This window comes from Rhamphochromis longiceps, linkage group LG4, assembly GCF_057381845.1.
Source record: "Rhamphochromis longiceps isolate RC_006_pf linkage group LG4, R_longiceps_female_GT1.1, whole genome shotgun sequence".
Taxonomy (NCBI): Eukaryota; Metazoa; Chordata; class Actinopteri; order Cichliformes; family Cichlidae; genus Rhamphochromis; species Rhamphochromis longiceps.
The window spans coordinates 36190548-36210401 of record NC_140560.1 but is presented as its reverse complement, the minus strand read 5'-3'; the positions used below and the strand labels follow the sequence as shown (position 1 = coordinate 36210401).

Sequence of the window (19854 nt, the reverse complement as noted above, 5' to 3'; positions counted from 1 at the left end):
AGTCTGATTAGGGTGGGGAAAAGAGAGAATATCTTACTCCTATTGGTTGATTGTCTTGTCGTTCGAAGCGACTTCCTCTGTGATTGGCTGCTGCCCTTAAAGCCTCGGAAGTGTCATTTTTGGACTTGAGTGAAAACTTGGGCATATCGGTGTGGCGGCGGCTTCGAGCTGATTCATAACTCTCGGGAAGAAATGGCCACCAGAAAGCACTAAAACAGGTACGGCTGGGGTTTTTACCGCCGCATGTTAAGAAGGGCTGTTGATTTAGTCGATGTGTCGGTTGTCTTGTTGTCGTGATTAATGTGTGTGTTGTGTTTGTTCTCTCAAGCGTGCTCCGATTTCATTGTCTTTTTTCCACAACAAGCAAGCTTCAACTTTTTCTCAGGTTTCCGACCTTATTCTGAGAAGCTGACGACAAACTAGTCTCAACACCAACTCGTGTATATCTACTCTTTGTCGTCCCTCTTCATCACCTCTTTATTACCAGTTTACGCCTCATACTTTACAACTTTCTCGGCAGTTGGTCGAACGCTCTCCTCATCCTCTTAAATTCAGCCTGACAAGCAGCACGAAGCATCCATTAAGTTTGGGTTTTCATGGAAAAAGTTGCTACCTGCTAAAAATATTCCATGCCGATTTTTTTTAACACGTTGTAAATCTTTTCAAAGTAAATAATATTTTACTATGATTGATCGTTTTTGCTGCCACTCGCGTAAACTTGGAAAACTGGTGATTTTCTAACGGAGTTCGGCTCAACCCGACTTTAAAAGACATTCCAGGACCAAAAATGTGAGAAATTATGCGGCGTGACTTACCTTATTAAACATTTTATGTATTCTTGATTTTTTAAAGACGACAAGAGCAGCTCTATATTTTAAATTCTTCTGTCATTATCGTATTATCGCCGTCCTCTTTCACTTACACGAACAGCACGTACTGTCCTTTAGGTTAGACTTTCAGTCAAGAGTGTTATTACTTTTAAATAGTTTTCATGCCGAATTATTTTAAACAACTTATTTATAATAAAAAACAATGTACTGTTTTGTTATGACTTATTATTGTTTGCCGACACCAGCACAAACTTAAAAATGGGAGTTTTTCCAGCAGAGTTCGGCTCAACTCAACTGTTGGAGCTCCAGAGCATGAGAAACCACGCAGAGTGAGCTATGCAGTCACACATTTTATGCATTCTCGAGCACTTTTAAAAAGACTGGAGAAGCCCCTGCAGTTGGTGGTGGGCGGGAGTTTATCTAGAAAATAACTGCAAAATACGGAAGTAACAGAAGCGAGCCACGACATGTCTGATGCCTCCTGCGCTGTTAATAATAATAATAGCGTGGGTTTGCACTTGAGTGCCTGTCATAGCTTTCCTGTTGCATGTGCAGCTTGCTCAGAGGAGCTGCCTCAGGCCTCTTTAGGGACCTTCTAGCTGGGCTTTATCAACTTTACATTCAAATCCACACATTTTGGGGCATTTAAATGCAACACTGAGGTTGATTTTAATATATATTCAGAACACTTTTGATGTAGAGGATATGTTTGTGCCTTCTGACATGCAATGTGTCATCTTTATTGTTTTTATTGTTGGCATACGGTATTTTAACCTCTTAGCATCCAAACATTTTATTGACTCTTCACCCAAATGAGACTTCATTTGAAAGGTTGCATCTTCTAGTTTCTTCTTGGAAACTTGTGCTTGTTTAGCATGAAGCTAAAATCCGAACTAAGGTCATGAAAAATGACCTATTTACAGCCTCAACAGCTTAATTTCCCGTTCACGAAACAGTATGTAGTACACAGTACACACTATAACCATCGTGATACAAATTCAGTGTTTTCTTTCTCCGTCTAGGGCAGCATTAGATAAGTGTTTACAGCCCTGCTCCCTGATGTGTATTGAAGCAAAGACTGTTGCACAAGTAGAGCATGAGTGGAGATGCACATTTTAGGATGTCTCAACAATGCACAAAAAGTTGTTGTGGGTAAGGTGGAAGTATTCCCTGTGGAGGAAATCTTGTATAATAATGAGAAAAAGTGAGAAACACCCTGCGTCTGTGGCTAAAATACTTGTGCTTAGACAGTAAAACAGCTTAATAGTCCAAAAATTCACAAGAGATTGACTCAACTGTCATGTGTGGCAAAGAGAAGCATGCCTTTGTTGATTGGATAATTGCATACCCAACTTGTAGTTAGAGCTTGTTTATAAAAGCTGAACTATAAGGCCTATTTTTGACACACTGTAGGCTTCATTTAATTACACACAGATCTTAAAAAGCATTGATTTTTGACTGCTAAAGTGTCACAGGAGCCCCGCTGCAGCACACATATATTTGTGAGACTGTAAACGGTGTGGGGGAGCTTGAAAGCAGGACAGCGGGTCATGGCTCCATGCAGGTTGACCTAAATATCCCAGAGACACAGACGGCTGAACTCTTTAGAGAATAAATAAAAAGTAGGAGGAGAAATTCCTGTTCATTTGTTTCTAGCCACACCCGTGTCATCTAAACAGAGAGGGAAACCAAGTCGACCTGGCTGAGCGCTCAGAGAGAGGGATTATAAGCCACAGGATTACAGAGACAGAGGGAGAGAGGGCCTGCACCCCTCTCTTTGAAGGATGTAAAACAATGTCTGGGCTGTTAAAGGAGCGTGAGAGTCGAGGAGCAGTGTTAGCAGTGGGCGCTGTTTAAGTCAAAGTGACTGCATGCCTGCATACTTATTTGCATTCATGTGTATAAATATATATATACTGGGGTTTTGTTTGGAGGCATGACACTGGATCTCTGGTCGGTTGTCTGTCTGTGCATCAACAGAAAACGTCCTGTTTAGTTTGATTCAGGTGATTGGTATGGCAGGACTGTGCGAAAATCTTGAGCCACCCCTAATTTCTTTGTTTTATTTCAAATGAGCCAGATTTTAGTGTAATAGTTTTTTGAAGTGCTCGTCAAAAGTTCTCCAGCTCTCTGAAGGTCTTTCAAAGTTCTTCACTGGCTGTGTTTTCACTCATTTTCAGTCCAGTCCTTGTACCTGACCATTTTCACAGGTTTACTGGTTTTAAACACTGACCTATTAACCATTCGGATATAAAAAGTACGCAGCTGAAGGGAGAACCAGTGTTGTGTCTACACAGCAAAGATCCATCTTCAAATTGTGTGAATGTGAGAGTGAATGAATAGTGGCATTGTAAAGCGCTTTGGGTGCCTTGAAAAGCGCTATATAAATCCAATCCATTATTATTATTATTAATTGTATCTTTGCATTTTGTTACTAGCAGCCTGTCACAAAAGCACAGCCTGTTCTCATTTCTTTAGATGAATGTATTAAAAATGCTAAAGGTAAAAGTTTGACAGGAATAACAGCAGCAAAGTGATTCCCAAAGAGAGCTATTAGCCAAAAACTTGGCATATTTTGGCATGTTGTGCAGTGTATCCTTAAAACTGAACAAGTGGAGGACAAAAAATATCTACAGCAGATGAACAGCATGTGAAAGTCATTAAGAAACGAGAAAAAGGAAAAGAGCAAAGAGAGATGCATCTGTACCGTCAGCTGATCCATCTACTGCTCACTGAAGCCTCATCAGAGATGGTCTCAGTGGAAGGGCGGCTGTCGAGACGCCATTCTTACGAAGGGAAACAGAAAGAAAAGGCTGACGTATAAAAATTACACAAGAACTGGACTGAAAATCAGCAAAACAGGTGTTACAGACGAATCTGGATTTGAAATGTCTCGTTCTAATCATGTCCAGTGTTTATGGACGAAGTCAGCAGAGAGCTACAGCAGTGAGTCTGCAGCCGTCTGGAAAACATGGCGGAGGCTCTGCCATTGTTGGGAGCTGCATTTCAGCACGTGCTGTTGGACATCCCGTTTTGTTCCACCATGCTGTACCATCTGGAAATCCTCTGAATGCAATGATCTCAAACACACTGCCAATGCAGTAAAAACGTACCTGGATAGAAAAACACACAAACAGCATCAGTCATGGATCAGACCGGACCTCAACGTGACTGAAGCAGCGTGGGATCGTCCTGACAGAGAGCAGAAACATCCAGAGAGCTTTGAATGTCCTTCAAGAATCTGGAGAACAGACACTTAAATCACAGAAAGCTGCCTGAGAGTTCAGGCTGTGCTGAAAAATACCAAATGCATTTATTTGGTAAATGTTTTCTCTTACACACTGTGTTTCTATGCATGATTGCACGTTTCGATACATCGCTGCACCTTTTTCTTATTTTCCTCGGAGCACTAAGTGGTGGCTCAAGACTTTTGCACAGTAGCAAAACTCCACTGAAGTAATTTTAACTTTAGTTTTTGAGGGTTTTTTTTAAATCACACTGGAGTTTACAGTATAAATTATTCGACTTATCTCCAAGTTTCACTTTAATCACCAGGACTCATTAGCAGGGGTTAAAGGTTAAAAAAGCATTTGCTGTGCTGGATTTCTTGTATAGATTATTCCTTTCCTCCATAACCTGCAGCAGCGGACCACATGTGACACTTTGCATACTGTATGTGGCGGGAGCGTGATGCATTTTAGTAACTTCCTCTTTAGATGCTTTAAAGGAAGCGTGGCCGACCGCAGCAGGTAGCGGCATTACTTTCAGCTTTGAGAAGGACTTGGCTCAGACTTAACGCACCTGCTTCACATAGAGACAAAACTCGCGATCCAGCGCGTCACTGAATGTTGCCGAAGCATCGGAAGGTACATGAAGGTCCAAGCCAGATATTCTGTAGCATGAAGATCATTTAATCCAGCGTTTTTGTGATATATTTCATTGTTCTATGTCAACAAAAAGATATTTTTTCCAACACTGCCTTCACCAAAATAGATTCAGAACTGGAGTATTTATACTCCTCCGAGACCTCCTTCCAGGGTCCTAAATTCACTCAACAAGCACCAAATGTAGGTGAATATTAGCCCCAAAGCAGTGGTGTAAAAGCTGTGCTCAGAGGAGTTATTATCATGCAAAAAAGACTCTAAATATATAATTTCTTACTATATATAATGAGTCATTTTTAATGTTTTTTTTTATTTTGTTATCTCACATTCACCCCAAAAATAAAGAAGAATACAAAAAAACCTTTAAATGTGGTTTTAAATACAAGCACAGGAACTATCAGATCACATGAGTTTAAAGGATTAGGTATGAATGTTTGTCGGGTAAACATTGAGAGAAAATAAACACCACAATTTCTGGGAAACCTGTGAAATAAACAGATTAATCGATGAGATAAAGGATCGGTTTTAAACGTGTAACCTGTCAGCGGACACCTCTGACAGGAAGACGTTGAAGGCTGGTGGTAATTCACCTCACCTTCACTTTCATTCTGTCTACAGAGATTTCCGTGCTGCTTTTATCCCCTTTGTGAGGACACAAAGTTGCTGCTTCTCTCAGAGGTTTGTGGCAGAATTTGGTATTTGTTTTATGGTATTAATTTTCAAACTTACATTAAAATAATTATTAAAGTGGAGGCTGTTACAGTACTTTGACATTACACTGCTCATGTTCACTTATCTCAGAGTACTTTGAATAATTGAACTCAGGTGATGCTTTCCATCATGCAGGTAAGATTAGATATGTTCCTGTGACTAATGTCTTGTCTGTTCGTGGGCTTTGAGTGTCCAGATCCATCCAATAAGAGTCCAGCTACGCTCCTGCAGCTGATTGGTGCTCCTAGGAAAAATCCAGGAAAAAAAACCACATTACATAAAAGTTAAAAAAGGATTTGCATGCTACTGGGAGAAAGAAGTATTTGATCCCCTACAACCCAGCAGGAATAACTGCTTCTCCTGTTCGCAACTCGGTGTGTGTTCAAAGCTTACCTGTCCACAGAAAATGTTCCAGCCTCTCCAGCAAGGTTGGGAAAGACCAACATGCAAAGGCTGTCAGGGGAAAATGGACGGACCATCAGGAAGACGCTGATAAAAAGACTATCAGTCACCATCGGTCTGTAGCTCCATGCAAGATCTTTGCTTGTGGGGTGAGGATGATCATGAGAAAGGTGGAAGATCAGCCCAAAATCACACGGGAGGAGCTCATTATCAAACTGAAGGCAGTCGGGACCACGGTCACCAAGAACACCGCTGATAGCACACTGCAGTGCACTGAAATCTTGCAGGTCCCCCTGCTCAAGAGTGCGCATGTACAGGCACGTCTTAAGTTTGCCACTGAACGTCTAAAGCATCAACTCGACCCGCCATGTTTGGCGTAATAGATATGCTGAGCATGACCAAAAGAACACCATCCTCAGTCGAGCACAGAGGTGGAGACGTTATGCTTTGGGGCTGTTTTTTAGGGCTACTGGATGACTTCATCGCATTGAGGGGCCAGTGCATGGGGCCGTTTCCATAATATCTTTGTACTGGTCTTCAAGCATGACAGTAACCCAAAACATAGACAAGTGGCCTAGCCAGACCTCAGTCCAGTCTGAAAATTTGCGGAGTGAGCTGAAGCTTTGAGAAGAAGAAACCCAAAAGATTACAGAGTTTCTGCAAAGAGGAGTGGGTGTAAATGTGTGCAAACGTCTTACACTAATCAGGGTTTCTTCACCAAGCACTAAGTCATGTTTGTCTTATTTTACTCAGTGACATGCAAATCAAGTGAGGTGGAAGTGATGAAACGATTATTTCCAACGCTGTATCCTGAACATAAAACGAAGCAGCACAGAGCTGAGAGCACAGCTAAATAAAGAAGAAGCTAAAATATGCAGACTTCTTGTAAAGCTTTGTGCCAAAGCCTTTACTCTACTACATTTTGAAGCCTTGGTTACTTGTGAGAGCTTGATCCACATTGTGTCAGTAAATCAGGAATATTTCCAGTGCATGTTGGCCAGACCTGCTGTGTGATCTCCTCTTTTGGTGGAAGAAGAGGCTCTGCTGGCCTCGTTACGAGGTAACCTCCAACTTCTGCTGGGATGCTTTGCAGCTGGGATGAGAATCGGCACCTCAAGGTCCGAGGCCAGATTAGGGTGGATTTAAAACTAGTTGCTGCCTCATGTGGAGAATTTCAAGTATCTCTGGGTTTTTGTCATGGTGAGTGGGAGGCTGGAGCAGGTTGATTAGTGATGTAGACCCTTTAACAGCCTGTTGTGCTAAAGAAAGAACTGAGAGTGAAGCTGTTGGTTTAACTGTCAATCTACATTCCTCATCTGTGGCCACGAGCTATGGGTCTGAAGGAATAAGATCATAGATGAAAGAGGCAGAAATGAGACATCTGGGTTCTGCTTTAGACAGAGAGTGAAGACATCAGAGTAGAGCTTAGAAAGAAAGTGACTGGATTTCTTTAATTCCCGTGAATTTCACCTCTGATCCGAGAAGCTTCTCCAGTTCTGAAACCAAATCCAGGTGGAGAGTCCCAGGAATTTAAACCTTAGTGGGGGTTTTCCTTTATCTTGTCATTTGATGAGAGGTGAAACATCCTCACAAAACTTAAAGGAGTCCAGTCAGTTTCTTTCCAAGCTCCTAAGACTACCATGACCCGGATGACTGAGACCCTACACTGACATATCAGAGTGGAGCTGCTCCTCCAAACTGAAAGGAGCCAGCTGAGATGCCTCCTGGGCCCCTCCTAGCTGAGGTGTTTCAGGAATGTCCAGCTGGGAGAAGGCTCTGGAGTGGACCCAGGACACTCTGGAGTGATCTCTGCTGGTTTGGGAACGCTTCGAGGAAAGCATCGATTCACACGATTCCTCTCGGATTCGAGTCCAATGAATAAACTAAATGACTCAAAGTGAAGTGAACGGTTTAGCCGTGAGGGAACTGGATTTTTAGGGAGGATAAAGTTAAAATAAATAAAATCCAGAATACCATAATAATGTTTTTATTTGGATGTTCTAGGTTTAATAGTCTGTGGATGCTAAAACTGTAGCTTCCTTTAAACGATCGACAAAAACGAGGTCCACAAAAATCATTTGAGGGCTAAAAAATGTCTAAAAATTAAACTTGCTGCTTTAAAACACTAAAGAGCTCAGGGACCCTCCAGCCTTGATTACTCTGATAAACCTGAGTGTCTGCTGTTGTAAAAGTGGTCTTAGAGGTCATTTGGCTCCCGGTGCAGAGACGTGAAGACGGACAGAGCTGCAGTTTTAAAACTAGACGAACTCCATGCTATCAGTTTTCCAGTCGTTGCTTTTGACATTAAAATGAAGCCAAAATCAGTAACAAAGCATTATTTTACTGATGTTTGATAATCATATTAAGGTCACAGGAAGAGGCTCATTAAAGCGTGTTTATGATCATTGTGGGGTTTTATTTTCGTAGTTATGTGAGGCCGGTGGACCACACTGAGCATTGTACGTAAAGGTCGTGAAGAATGTGGTCCCACGCTGCTGCAATGAAACCAGAAGTCCTGTGTTTTCGCCGTGTCGTAAAGCGGCTGGTACTGCGGCTGGCTGGCAGCAGAGGAAGTGGTTTACTTGTTTTCTCATTTCCTCTGTCACTGAAAATGCTCAACGCACTTGGTTGACTTGTAGTTTTTCTAGCAGAAGATCGAGTCTTACTCCGTTATTGGTTATTAGCCACAGCAGCGCCTCTGCAGAGGTGAATTATGAAGAACGCTGTGGGCCGTTTGTCCAATGAGACGTCTGCATCGATGAGTCACGACCAGCTACAGGACACGCTGGTGTCCGCTCAGTCACTCTGAGTCACTCGCTTTGTGCCGTAAACAGTTAATTCAATGCAAAGGTGCCTTAAGCCTGTGTCCTTTCTAATGGCCAGCAGGGGGCGACTCCTGTGGTCTGAATGTAGAGAAACCTGAAACACTTTACAGCCAGGTTATGGTCCCAGTCTTTAGTTTGCAGGCTTTGTGATACAACTCGATGTTCATGTTGTAAATTATGGTCACACTCGAGGTAAAACAGAAGATGAAGCAGGGCATTCGGGACACCGTGTGCCTCTCAGGGACAACACGTTTCTGTTTTGTCTGTGATTTAAAAACAACATGATTACTGAGGCCTGATTCTGTTTGCTGGAGTCATTTTTCAGCCTCTGTCATCTGTGCAAATACATCTTCTAAGTGCTTAGTTTCAGGTTACGCTGCGTTCTGGGTGTGTTTAGTAAGTATCCCTCCCTCGTGTGTGTGACAGCAGGCCGGGAGGATGTCTGTGGAGGTGGACGTGTTGCTGCAGGAGGCGAAGGAAAGCATCGAGGCGGCGCAGAACTACCGCAGCGAACTCCAGCAGCGCCTGCATGGCCTCAACCAGGCCCGTAAACAGGTACTGCATCCTGATTTGTGATCTGTTGTGAAGCTCAGGCCTCGTGTTTCCCTCCTCCTGTGATGCGCTTCACTCCCTCAGTGCTTTCTTTGTCGGTTTCACTGCACCCGCTCATTCTGAAAGACTCGTGCAGGCCCAGGCGGTGTGATTTGTCTTCGCTCCTGACTCAGAAGAATCCCGGGAGAGTAAATTCTCCCCCCTCCCTCCCTCTCTGCTATCTCTTCCTTCCCCCTGCTGTCTAGTTTTACCCCTCCAGCTGCTCGCAGTAAACAATGCTGCTGTTTCCTGTCGCTGTGGACGGACAGCGAGCCTTAGAGGAGAGATTAAAAAAGGAGAGCGGGAGAGAAACGAGGCAGATTTTGGTCCAAGAACATAAAATATGGGATTGTTGTTTTTTCATTCAGAATAAGCAGCAACTGCAGTTCCTCTAATCTCCACAGGGGGCTCCAACAGTGAGTTGGTCTGGTTAAAATGACGGACATAGACGTGTGCACATGGTGGTATAAAAATGGGTATCTATAGATTATTGAGGGGAAGGCATAGAGTTGGCGGGGGAGGTTATTTTACCATAAAGACCATCTTCCAATGAAAATGGAGCGACAGAAAAGCTGAGGGACGAGAGCGCCGACTAACCAGGACAGGATGGCAGCCATTAAATTCAAAATATACCTAAAAATGCCGCCACCAGGGGGCAGTAGTGGATGATTCTGGGTTCAAACATCTCTTCTTTTAGTGATTCTTAATTGGCTGTAGGTGTGGGTGTGAGAGTGTGTCGCGTCTCTCTGATTGGATGTGTTTAGCTGTACCCCGCCTCTCTGGCAGCGAGGACAGGCTCCAGCCCTGTGCAGCTGATAATCACCTACACTGTTCAGGGTTATATTTGAAGTTGACCCCACCCCCCTTTCAGCCTAAGCTTGTTAGGTTACTTACACATAAAGTGGCTAAAAACACTAATAAAGAAGTTAAAAAGGAGATTTCCTGGTAAGCAGATAAGGATAAGCAGAAGGGGATGGATGGAAGGAACTGTAAGTGCTTTTATTGCAAACTAAATGTTCAGAAGTCGCTGACGCTCTGATGACTTGATGGCATGGCTGAGCTGCTCCCGTAGGTGTAATATGTAGGTGACCTGGGGCATAATCATGTATTCCTTTGCTCCACGAGCGACTTCCAGTTGGTAAATCTGCCTTTTTTTTTCCAGTTTTTATCTTTCTCTGACATGATCTCTATCAGAGGGTTGCTGCTGGTGCTGCTGTCTGTGATCCGGTTACTTTGAATTCCTGTCTGCCTTTCCATCAGTATTTTGTCTCCTGCAAGAGTCGCCACGCTAACTGAATCAGTGCGGTCCAGAGCACATAATGTATCACAAAGCAAACCTGAGCCCCTCCAGCTGATCCACACACACGTACAGTTTGCCTCATCCAGAGAAACAATCTGCAGACTTATTAGACTTGTTAGTAAAATTCGATGTGGGATGTGTTTCATTTGTTTTGTTAGTGCAGCTGAGACTCCCTCCACCTCCCTCAGCTGTTCCATCGCACGTTATCCTGGATCGAGATGTGCTTTCTTTTCTTTCCCATGACCCCCCGATTTCCCACAGAGGGAGACGGCTCCCCACCAGATTATAGTCCAGGAAACAACACACACACACACACACACACACACACACACACACACACACACACACACACACACACACACACACACACACAGAGCGAATAAGGGATACCAAAGTGTGTGTTTGAGATCTGAGACAATGCTATCACTGCAGCATCTCTCTTCTTGTAAGAGGAAAACTATTTCTGTCCTGCCTCGTGTTTGGATCATATCTTTAGTCTTATTTTACTTTTCAAATCCCAAAATATTGATAATTGCTCATCTGTGTCCAGCTGATAATCCTCAGGATATGATGCCTCTGCTGGAGAACTGCTCACACACACAAAAAGATCCGAGTGTACTCTGGCAGAGCGGCTTTCCGTCGTCATACAGTCCCTGCTTTATCAGTGCAGCAGTTGTCAATCAGCCTTCCGTTTCCTGCCGTCGCTCTCCGTGTACTCATTGTGAAATCTCACTCTGTGTGTTCTGCAAAGAGGAACTGAAACATGACCTCCGCCGCTGCAGATGACGAGTAAGTCAGCTTCCTGATGAGCTGCTGGTGTGTGCAGACGGTCCGCACCGCCTCTGTGTGAGGTGTAACCTGTCATAGCGCTAACTGCGGCGTAACTGTGGCTGGTCATTCAATGAAACTCTATCGGTTCCTCCCAAACGAAACCCCAGAATCAACCGACTGTGTTTTTAATGTATAATAACTTCAGTACGTGTGATGAAGCCCTGCAGAACTTTACCTTTATACTCTGAATGTTTCCTGATTTATAAGCGCTTAAAGTACAACCCCACAACAGCTGGGACGCTCTGTGCACCGTAAATAAATACAGAAGGTGATGATTTGTGCATCTCAGCACAGACTGTGGGTCTCTGTGGCTGCTGGAGACGGGCAAAGTAAACGTTTCTACAACCAACTCAGTATAATCTCATCAAAAGGCTCTGAGATGAGGCAGGTACCCGTGATCTTCAGGCACTCAGGCAGCGCTGCATTAAAAACAGGCACGATTCTGGGATGGAAACGAGTGCACGGGCTCAAAAACACTTCCAGAAATCACCGTCTGTGCGACCTTTCACCGGATGAGCTCATCTGGAGCTTCACGAACCCACAACAGGACAAAGAAGAGCCAGGACTGCTGAGCAGCGACAATCCTCCATCAGGCATTTGTCTCCCAACAGTGCAGCAGCTGCTCAGCTCACAGATGTTTACAGATGTTGAAGGAGAGAAGATGCTCCTCAGTGGGAAACACGACCCCGACCCGACTTTTAGAAACGTGTTTTCACATCAGATTCCAGATGAACTCATTTTTTCCTTGATGGTCTTGAGACTGAGCGCTCAGACGACACTGGCAGGTCGAAATTTGGTACTTTTGAATTTGCATTATTATTGTTGTTATTTTTCAGCTTATGTTACAATTAGTGTGCTGACGATCTGCCACACTGCCTTTAAATGTTATATTTTCCCTTCACGCAGCCCCTTTATGTTTATTTCAGAGCTCACTCTTTGGCTAAAATCTGTTCAGGAGCTGAAACGAGCAAAGACAAAAGAAAACACAAAACAGCAACAATTAGCACCAATAAAGCTAACGAGGAGACGTCTGATGACAGAAACACTCGGTTATGTCGTTCTCTCTCGGAGTCGCGTCCTCACCTGTTTTTACCTTCTTCCTCTTTGATTGGTGGCTCAGATTCGAGGCAGCTCGGGTCAGGCCCGCGAGACCCTCCGGAAGCACTTTGCCGAGCTGCAGGCGGCGGCTACTCGACTGCTGGCGGAGCGGCTGGCTAACCTCCTGACCGAGGTCGACACCATCGAGGCCGACAGCATCAAGCCGTTGGACGACTGTCAGAGCCTGATCGAGCACGGCGTGGGCCAGGCCGACGAGCTGCTGAGAGAGGGTGGGTCGCACAAACACTGCCACGAACACAGCTGCAAACTATTATTTTCAAGAAGGAGAGACGATGATTTACAGCCACCACAGTTTTCACAATTATTCAGAGCAAAAGCAAGCCCAGAAAGATGATCCATGCTTATTCTCTGCAGGAGAAGCAGCTCTGCGATGTGGTCTTGGAGAAAAGGAGGACAAACTGGGCAGCTTCACGAAGAAGGCCATGCACATCCAGCTGGACAGGTGATACGGGCGAAGGTGTTTCGCTGCAGGTGTTTAAAGGAAAAAGTTAATCAGCTGCTGTTTAGAACTGTGTGCGTGTTTTCCAGCCTGCCAGAGGTTCCAGCGTTGGTGGACGTGCCGTGTGTCTCAGCCCAGTTTGATGACTCCCTGCTGAGCCTGCTGAGGGACCGGGTGGCTCGCCACGGCGCCGTCTCCTCCCACCCGCCCGTCCAGATAGAGGAGCTGCAGGAGAGACCAGGCAGCATCCTGGTTCGCTGGTGTAAGGTCAGCAGGGGTAAACGGGACACACACGGTGCTTTTCCAGGTGAAGAGACTGAGCAGGAAGCTTGTTGGAGTTTGCAGAGCGTAACAAAAGACCTTATCAAGCCCACGATCTGAGATAATGCTGAGCCTATTGTTTAAAGTCCCATCGCACCACACAGAGGTGGGTAGGAAGATCCAGTCAGCTTTCAAAATAAAAGTTCCCAGGCAGGCTGCTCACTCGCTCTGTAAAACGCTCGTAGTGGTGTGACTTTTAATGTTGTGGACGAAAACCAGACTACTCGACTCAAACAGTGAAAGTTAAGGTCGGTGTAATGAGGAGGTTAAACTGCCAGTGTAATTAAGGGCTCTTTGAACTTACTACTGACATTTCTTGATCATAAATGGACTTCAGAAGTTCAGAGAAGTCCTTTAAGTTTGAGTTTTCACAGCATTTAAACTTCACCTGAGTGTCAGCCTCTGCAGTGAAGTCTTCTCTGCACCAAAATCCTTCGAGCACATCTGTTTGTATGGATAAAATCATGAAGTTAATTTAGTCTCTGGTGGAAACACACGTGTTCCTTTAAGTTTGTGCCGAGGAATCGCAGCTCAAATATGGACATTTGTTGTTACAATGTAAAACTTGGTGAAATGAGGAAGTACATTATTCTGCATCTTAATTAAAACTGGACATTATCGTTTGTGCTTCAGGTGGACGAGGACTTCGCGGCTGCAGATTATCGGCTGCAGTACCGGCGCTCCGGCAGTGGGGGAAGCCAGTATGAGGACGCCTACATCGGGCGGGAATCGGAGTTCCTGGTTCTCCACTTGGACCCTCACACGGATTATTTGTTCAGGGTCTGCGCCCGCGGGGAGGGTCGCACCGAGTGGAGCCCCTGGAGCATCCCGCAGACGGGCTACACCACGCTGGCACCGCACGGTAGGTGGAGACATCCGAGAGAGGGAAACCCTGTAGCAGCAAACGGTGAAGTTCACTCGTGTCTGAGTTACTAAAGCAAATCAAAGACCTGCATCTCTTCCCAAAAGCCTTCCAGGCTTTTAAGCCACTAAAATCAGATGCTCCAGTAAGAAACAGAGATTTCACCTCCTGTTGGCTACAGATAACTTTAAAGCAATAATATTATTACTCTATCGTCCTTCAAGGACCTCTGTCTCGTGTTTGTGACCTTTCTCTAAAATATTTGCCAGTTTTCATTCTGTTTTTAACTCTCAGACCCTTTAACGCCTCCCGGGTTGCAGCTGAAATAACAGAGCTGTGAATGCAGTCGCGTTGGTAATTGTTTGCAGGAACCGTGACATCATCACAGGCCTGTAAGCATTTATGTGCGCAGGACTCGCTGCAGCCTTCTCATGCAGTCACTAGCCAATCAGTGCACCTCTAACAGGAAGGCAGCATCTAATGGAAACATCAGCATGACCTCTGTGTTTCTGTACTATCAGCAGAGACCGTCTCTGTCTCCACTGCAGTATGGAGCCGTGTTAATATATAGAAACCTGAAAGTTTAAACTGAAGCAGATCAGGTCCGCTAACGAACGCTGTGTGTTTGTTTTATCTTCCAGAGTGGCGTTCAGGGACCGAGGGCTACATCCTGAGCAGCAGGAAGAACATCGCTTTGCGCAATGACTCCTCCCAATCGCGCTGCCCTGTCCTCTACTCCAAAGCGCCCACCTACTTCTGCGGCCAGACGCTCACGTTCAAGTACGCCCACAACAAAGCTTTAAAGATGGAGATCTTTCCATTTCTCTCCTGGACGTCACGTACAGATCATATGTAAATCCACAGTTAGATGCTAACGGCGTGTTTTTGTGTGTCTGTGCAGGATCTCTGCAGCGGGTCAGATGGATCGGAGGGACAGTCTGGGCGTGTGCATAGACAGCGAGAGTGAGGAGGAGTCACTACAGCGGGACCAGGCTGTCTGCATTTCCACCAATGGTATGCCGCCTCAGATAGACTTGAAAAACTCAGCTTGTACAGGGCGAGTCTGCGTGGCTCACAGCTGAGGATTCGAGCCTGAAAGTCGTTAGTCTCCTTGAAAATGTTTGTTTTTTGGCAGATAAGAAAGGCTCTCACCCCCAGCCGGTTTCTTCCTGTTAAAGGGGAGTTTTTCCTTCCCACAGTCGCCAAGTGCTTTCTCAAAGGGGGTCGTTTGATTGTTGGGATTTCTCTGTATTAATCCAAGCACCTTGAGGCGACTGCAGTTGTGAATCGGTGAAATACAAACAAAACTGAATTACACCAGAGACAATAGTGCACTTGTCAGGGACTATTTTCAGTGGCGGATTCATTTCTAATGGGTCCTTTTCAAAGACTGTAAATAAATGATGAGGCCAGTGCAAATTGTTCTTGTTTAGACACATTTAAACACAATGGTTAAAGTCGAGGCTTTAAAATGGGAGGAGTCACTATCAGATGGCGGATCCACAGGGTCTAACCACCACGCTACTGTTTTCCTACAGCGGCACTTTAAGCTTCATTGAAGTATAAAAACAGGCTGCAGACTGTTTAGATTCCATTATTCCAAAAACTGCTCTTGAAGTCTCTAATTTCTGTTGATCAGATCTGAAAAGTCATTTCCTTCAAGTTCTGATGCTCTGATACTTTGAAAGGTTGCTCTTGATGAGGCTTTCTGTGTGGACGCCATGTTTTAGATCAATGGTTTCCCTCCTGGTGGGAGATGGAGCCATTATAGGGATTAGATTTCCGGGCAGGATTGTGAGTATGGACCATAATTTAATTTATTCCCAGTTATGGGATGTATAATGTTTGAAGCCACTCACTGAAAGGTGGAGCCAAAATTAAATTAAAAAGAACCCCACCAGATGTCGAAGAAGAAGAACTGGTGATGCTGCAAAGATGAAGAAACAGTCTGGAGACGAGTTTCAGGCAAATCAACTCAGACTGTTTCTGTGGTGCTGACGTGTTGATGCAGAAGCAAAGAGCAGAGCATCGTCGGAGACGAGGAGACAAAGAGACTTAAAGCAAAATCACCGAAGCTGAAAACAGGAGAGTGGAAAAACCTCCTGAAGTGTAGAATTCCTCTGTGGGAAGCATTTAAACGAGATGCTTGAAAATTAAACTTCAAACTTCAATTTAACTAAAGTTCAGCTTCGATTCTTTTTTATGATAAATAACAAATGTTGAATTCTCTCAAACTTCTTCTCCTCAGGTGCCGTTTTCGTCAACGGGAAAGAGATGACCAACCAGCTGCCCGCTGTCACCGTTGGCTCCGCCGTCACCTTTGACATGGAGGTGGTGAGCCTGTTCCCCATCAGCAACAACAACACGAGCGAGGGCGGCAACTTCAAGCTGAGGGTGACGATCGGCTCGGGGAACCGCGAGGTGGTGTTCGATTGGCTGGTGGACCAGCCGGTGGACTGCCTCTTCTTCGGCTGCTCCTTCGTCCACTCCGGCTGGAAGGTGCTCGTGTTTTAAGACGCCAGCTCCTCCGGCGTCCCAGTCCAAACATTTGTGCTCCTCTTTTTTTCACCTCACACACACAAAAAAGCCGCTCGCACGTCTGTTGGGTTGAAGCTCAAACAGGAGCCTTTCTCTTCTGGAGTTTCCTCGCTGGAGCGAGTTTTCAACCGGCGGCGTCTGCCGACGTTTCCTTCTGCTTGTCACAAACTGCAGCTCCTGTCTTCGGCTCGGTTCTGCAGTGACGGTTTCTGCTGTTTGTAATCGAGGCCGTGGACAGAGTTTCAGTCTGAGGACTAACTGTCCCCTCTCCTGCAGTCCTCTCACTTTCTGAGTAACACTGATTGAGCTCAGCCGTCCTCCATCTGCACATTTACCCAGTGAGGTCTCATGTGTTCACACCAAATGGAGGGTGAACCACTTTGCAGCCGCTCAGAACCCCACAGCATTCACCCTGATATCACGTTACATGGTTTACCCTTCACTTTTAGAAACCTCGTCCTGCATTTCTGAGTGGCAGCCTGCAAAGCCTTTGTTTGATGTGGACGCACTATTAAGTCATCAGAGATAATGAGAAGTAGCTCGAGCCCCTAACCCTGAGGTTTGGACATGATTAAAAGGACTGTGTCGTTTTTGGCGTTTGACTTCTGAGAAAATCGCATAATTTCATAGCACAGGGTTACTATGGTTACTACAGGTTAGGGTTACTTGGACTTCACGGGTTATAGAGGAGGATAAAGCCAAAACCAGTAAAAGTCCTGAGGAATCAGATTTTATCCATAAACCTCCACGTGGCGTTTGGGAACAGCAACCCACACACATGTCGGCATCATATAAAAATGCTCGTTCAGAATGCTCTGACCAATCGGATCCTTCAGGGCTGCAGCACAGAAATATCTGAGGTGAAGCGCTCCATTTCAGGACCTTTACATGTTAGCCTGCGGTTAGAGTCCTGCATGAAATCAGACGTCTACAGTGGCTGAAAGTGATGATTATCAGGGCTAAAAAAGTGCCACGAGCTGCAGTTCCTCCAACGTCCACTAGTTGTCTCCAAAAGTCCCCATAGACTCCCATGTTAAAAATGTGCAACTTTAAAGCGGAAATAAACATGTTTACAGCCTGATACAGACGCTGTTTTGGTCTCAGTGCACAATTTTTCCTTCATAACATTTTTTTGAACTCATTTAGATTTTGTTGAGGCTTAAAAACTGACACACAGCAGGCTGTAAACACGTCTTTCTGCTGTACAGATGGGAGTCTATGGGGACTTTTGATTTGATCTTGACTCTAACCTCGGTCACCTATGTGACCTGGATCAACATGTAGAAATCCAAAATGTGACGCTGAGGCTTTAAAATGAAATCTGAATCATGCGTCCCAATTTCACAGCTGATGACTGATTTCTGGCTGACAGGTGGCGCTCTGAGCGTTTCATTCTGTTTTTGCTTTTTTATTTTTTTTAGTTACATGGTTACTTTTAAGCTTGCTGACAGTATTTAAAGCAGGAGGAGGGCGTCAAATGGCAAATGATCCGTTATCATTTCTTTCAGTAGCGAACCGGCAGCCATTTTAACAAAACAGTCAACTAAACGGAGTAAAGTCTGTGGTAATGTACAGGAAGTTTCCCCATGGTTTTTCCTGCCCTGCCAATTTTTTTCATGCTCATGTTTGCACTCTGGTGGAGCAGAGGGCCTGATGTGGTTTAAAAATGTCTTCAGATGTCTTAACATTGCGAGTTTTCCTGCGTAGCTTTTTGTTTTTACATACGTGTTCTGCACACACACTGTCATAGGATTTATCTGCTGCAACTGCTCACTTGTCTTGCTTTTATTACACGTCTGGACACATTTCAGCCGCCTGGCGTAATCTGTTATCAGCTGATACAAAGACAGGCCGGGACAGCTTGTTGCTCACAGATGTTCTCCTGTTTTTCTGAAGAACTGAGCACAGTGTTTCGTGTTTTTAGAGAACTGTGGGACTCTGGATTTGGTCCAGTTGATGGTACAAAAGTCCGGAAACCAGCAACCTCAAAAAACCCTTTTATTTTATTTTTCGTCTGAAGGTGGAGGAAACAAACCTGTTTGTGTCAAAGTCACATCAGTGACACCTGCTGGTCAAACCTTTGTATTGCATGTGTGTTCACTGCTGGTCTCTTCACATTGTGTTCAATAAAGATCATCATGTGATTCTCAGTTTTAAAAATATGATGTATTGGCTTATTAATGACATCAATGCAAGTTTAATTTGCCTGTTTAAGGGGCAAATGTATTCTAATCTGTGCTGCCCCCAGTGGTCACGACAGGAACCACAACATCAGTTTGTTAAACCTCTATAAAGACGTCTGTGCATCTTCACCGTCTTGAGTGGATGACAGCTGTTCATGAAGATGTTTCACCTCATGTGGGGAGTCACTAAGGTCACATGTAGGACAGCATCTGGATTATAGTTGGCAGATATCAATGATCAAGATCATCAGTGTGCGTTTTAGTGTTGATCAGTGTTTGAAGTCTTCACTATGGCAACGAGATCAGCTTATTTCACTTCTATAGGTCGCTGTATTTTAGAAATGCTGCTGCCTGCATTTGTGTTGTAGTTCCTCACTGCAGACACGAGAGGGCAGTAAAAGTAGTTACCAACTGTTGTGTGAGCAGTTAACGTTCATACTTGGAAGATTTGAAAACCCAGCATGCAGATTGCTTTGATTTTTTTTGTCTTTGCAAAAAGTTGTACAATATTATATTGGAACAATCATGCGGGGAATGCTCCAGCCATAATATAATTTATAGAAAATATAAATCAACATTTGTCTATAAATGAAAGGTACCAGATCAGACACAACAGCCTTTATCAAAAAAACCAAACAACAGCTTTAAAGTCAGAGCTCTCAATCCAGCAACATGAGAGGGAAGAGCCACGTGCAATCAACCTGTGCAATCTCTTTGTGATCAAAAGTCACCCAGAGGTTTGGGATGTTGCAGCTCTGAGCGATCAGCTGGTCGCAGCAAGTACTTGCAATCAGTCTCAGACAGCAAATGAAATCAGTGCAATCCTGAAACGACGACACTTAGTCACTGTTGTCCTATTTTGAACCTAGTGTGACCGAGCTGTGAGTGACGTGTACTTTGGTGAAAGAAATGGAGCATGATGCCAATATTATTACAAAATTGTCCTTTTTAATAGAAAACCATTGTGACTCGAACTAGTTTTACATTATTGTTAAAGAAAAGTCTCGTTTGGCCGACA

The 19854-nt window shown here is 44.6% G+C and overlaps 1 protein-coding gene across 5 annotated transcripts; it reads left to right on the top strand.

Moving 5' to 3' along the window:
* Nucleotides 1-92: 92 nt before the first annotated feature.
* Nucleotides 93-18813, top strand: crlf3 (cytokine receptor-like factor 3). Of its 5 annotated transcripts, none has more exons than XM_085404764.1 (9): nucleotides 93-218; nucleotides 9079-9207; nucleotides 12495-12702; nucleotides 12848-12935; nucleotides 13022-13199; nucleotides 13887-14115; nucleotides 14757-14895; nucleotides 15017-15129; nucleotides 16364-18813. In XM_085404764.1, exons 2-9 carry the CDS (start codon nucleotides 9091-9093, stop codon nucleotides 16627-16629), a joined length of 1338 nt encoding a protein of 445 aa, XP_085260890.1. In that variant the 5' UTR covers nucleotides 93-218; nucleotides 9079-9090; the 3' UTR covers nucleotides 16630-18813. The 5 variants fall into 5 exon arrangements, with proteins under 5 accessions (XP_085260890.1, XP_085260891.1, XP_085260892.1 ...); XM_085404765.1 differs by having other exon boundaries at nucleotides 107-218; nucleotides 9082-9207; XM_085404766.1 differs by lacking the exon at nucleotides 93-218 and adding an exon at nucleotides 8656-8677 and having other exon boundaries at nucleotides 9082-9207.
* Nucleotides 18814-19854: the final 1041 nt, after the last annotated feature.

Excerpts from the sequence above, each read along its gene's own strand:
- crlf3 (XM_085404760.1), top strand. Across the intron at positions 14,896-15,016 it reads GGCCAGACGCTCACGTTCAA|GATCTCTGCAGCGGGTCAGA; the intron begins GTACGCCCACAA and ends GTGTCTGTGCAG. Across the intron at positions 15,130-16,363 it reads TGTCTGCATTTCCACCAATG|GTGCCGTTTTCGTCAACGGG; the intron begins GTATGCCGCCTC and ends TCTTCTCCTCAG.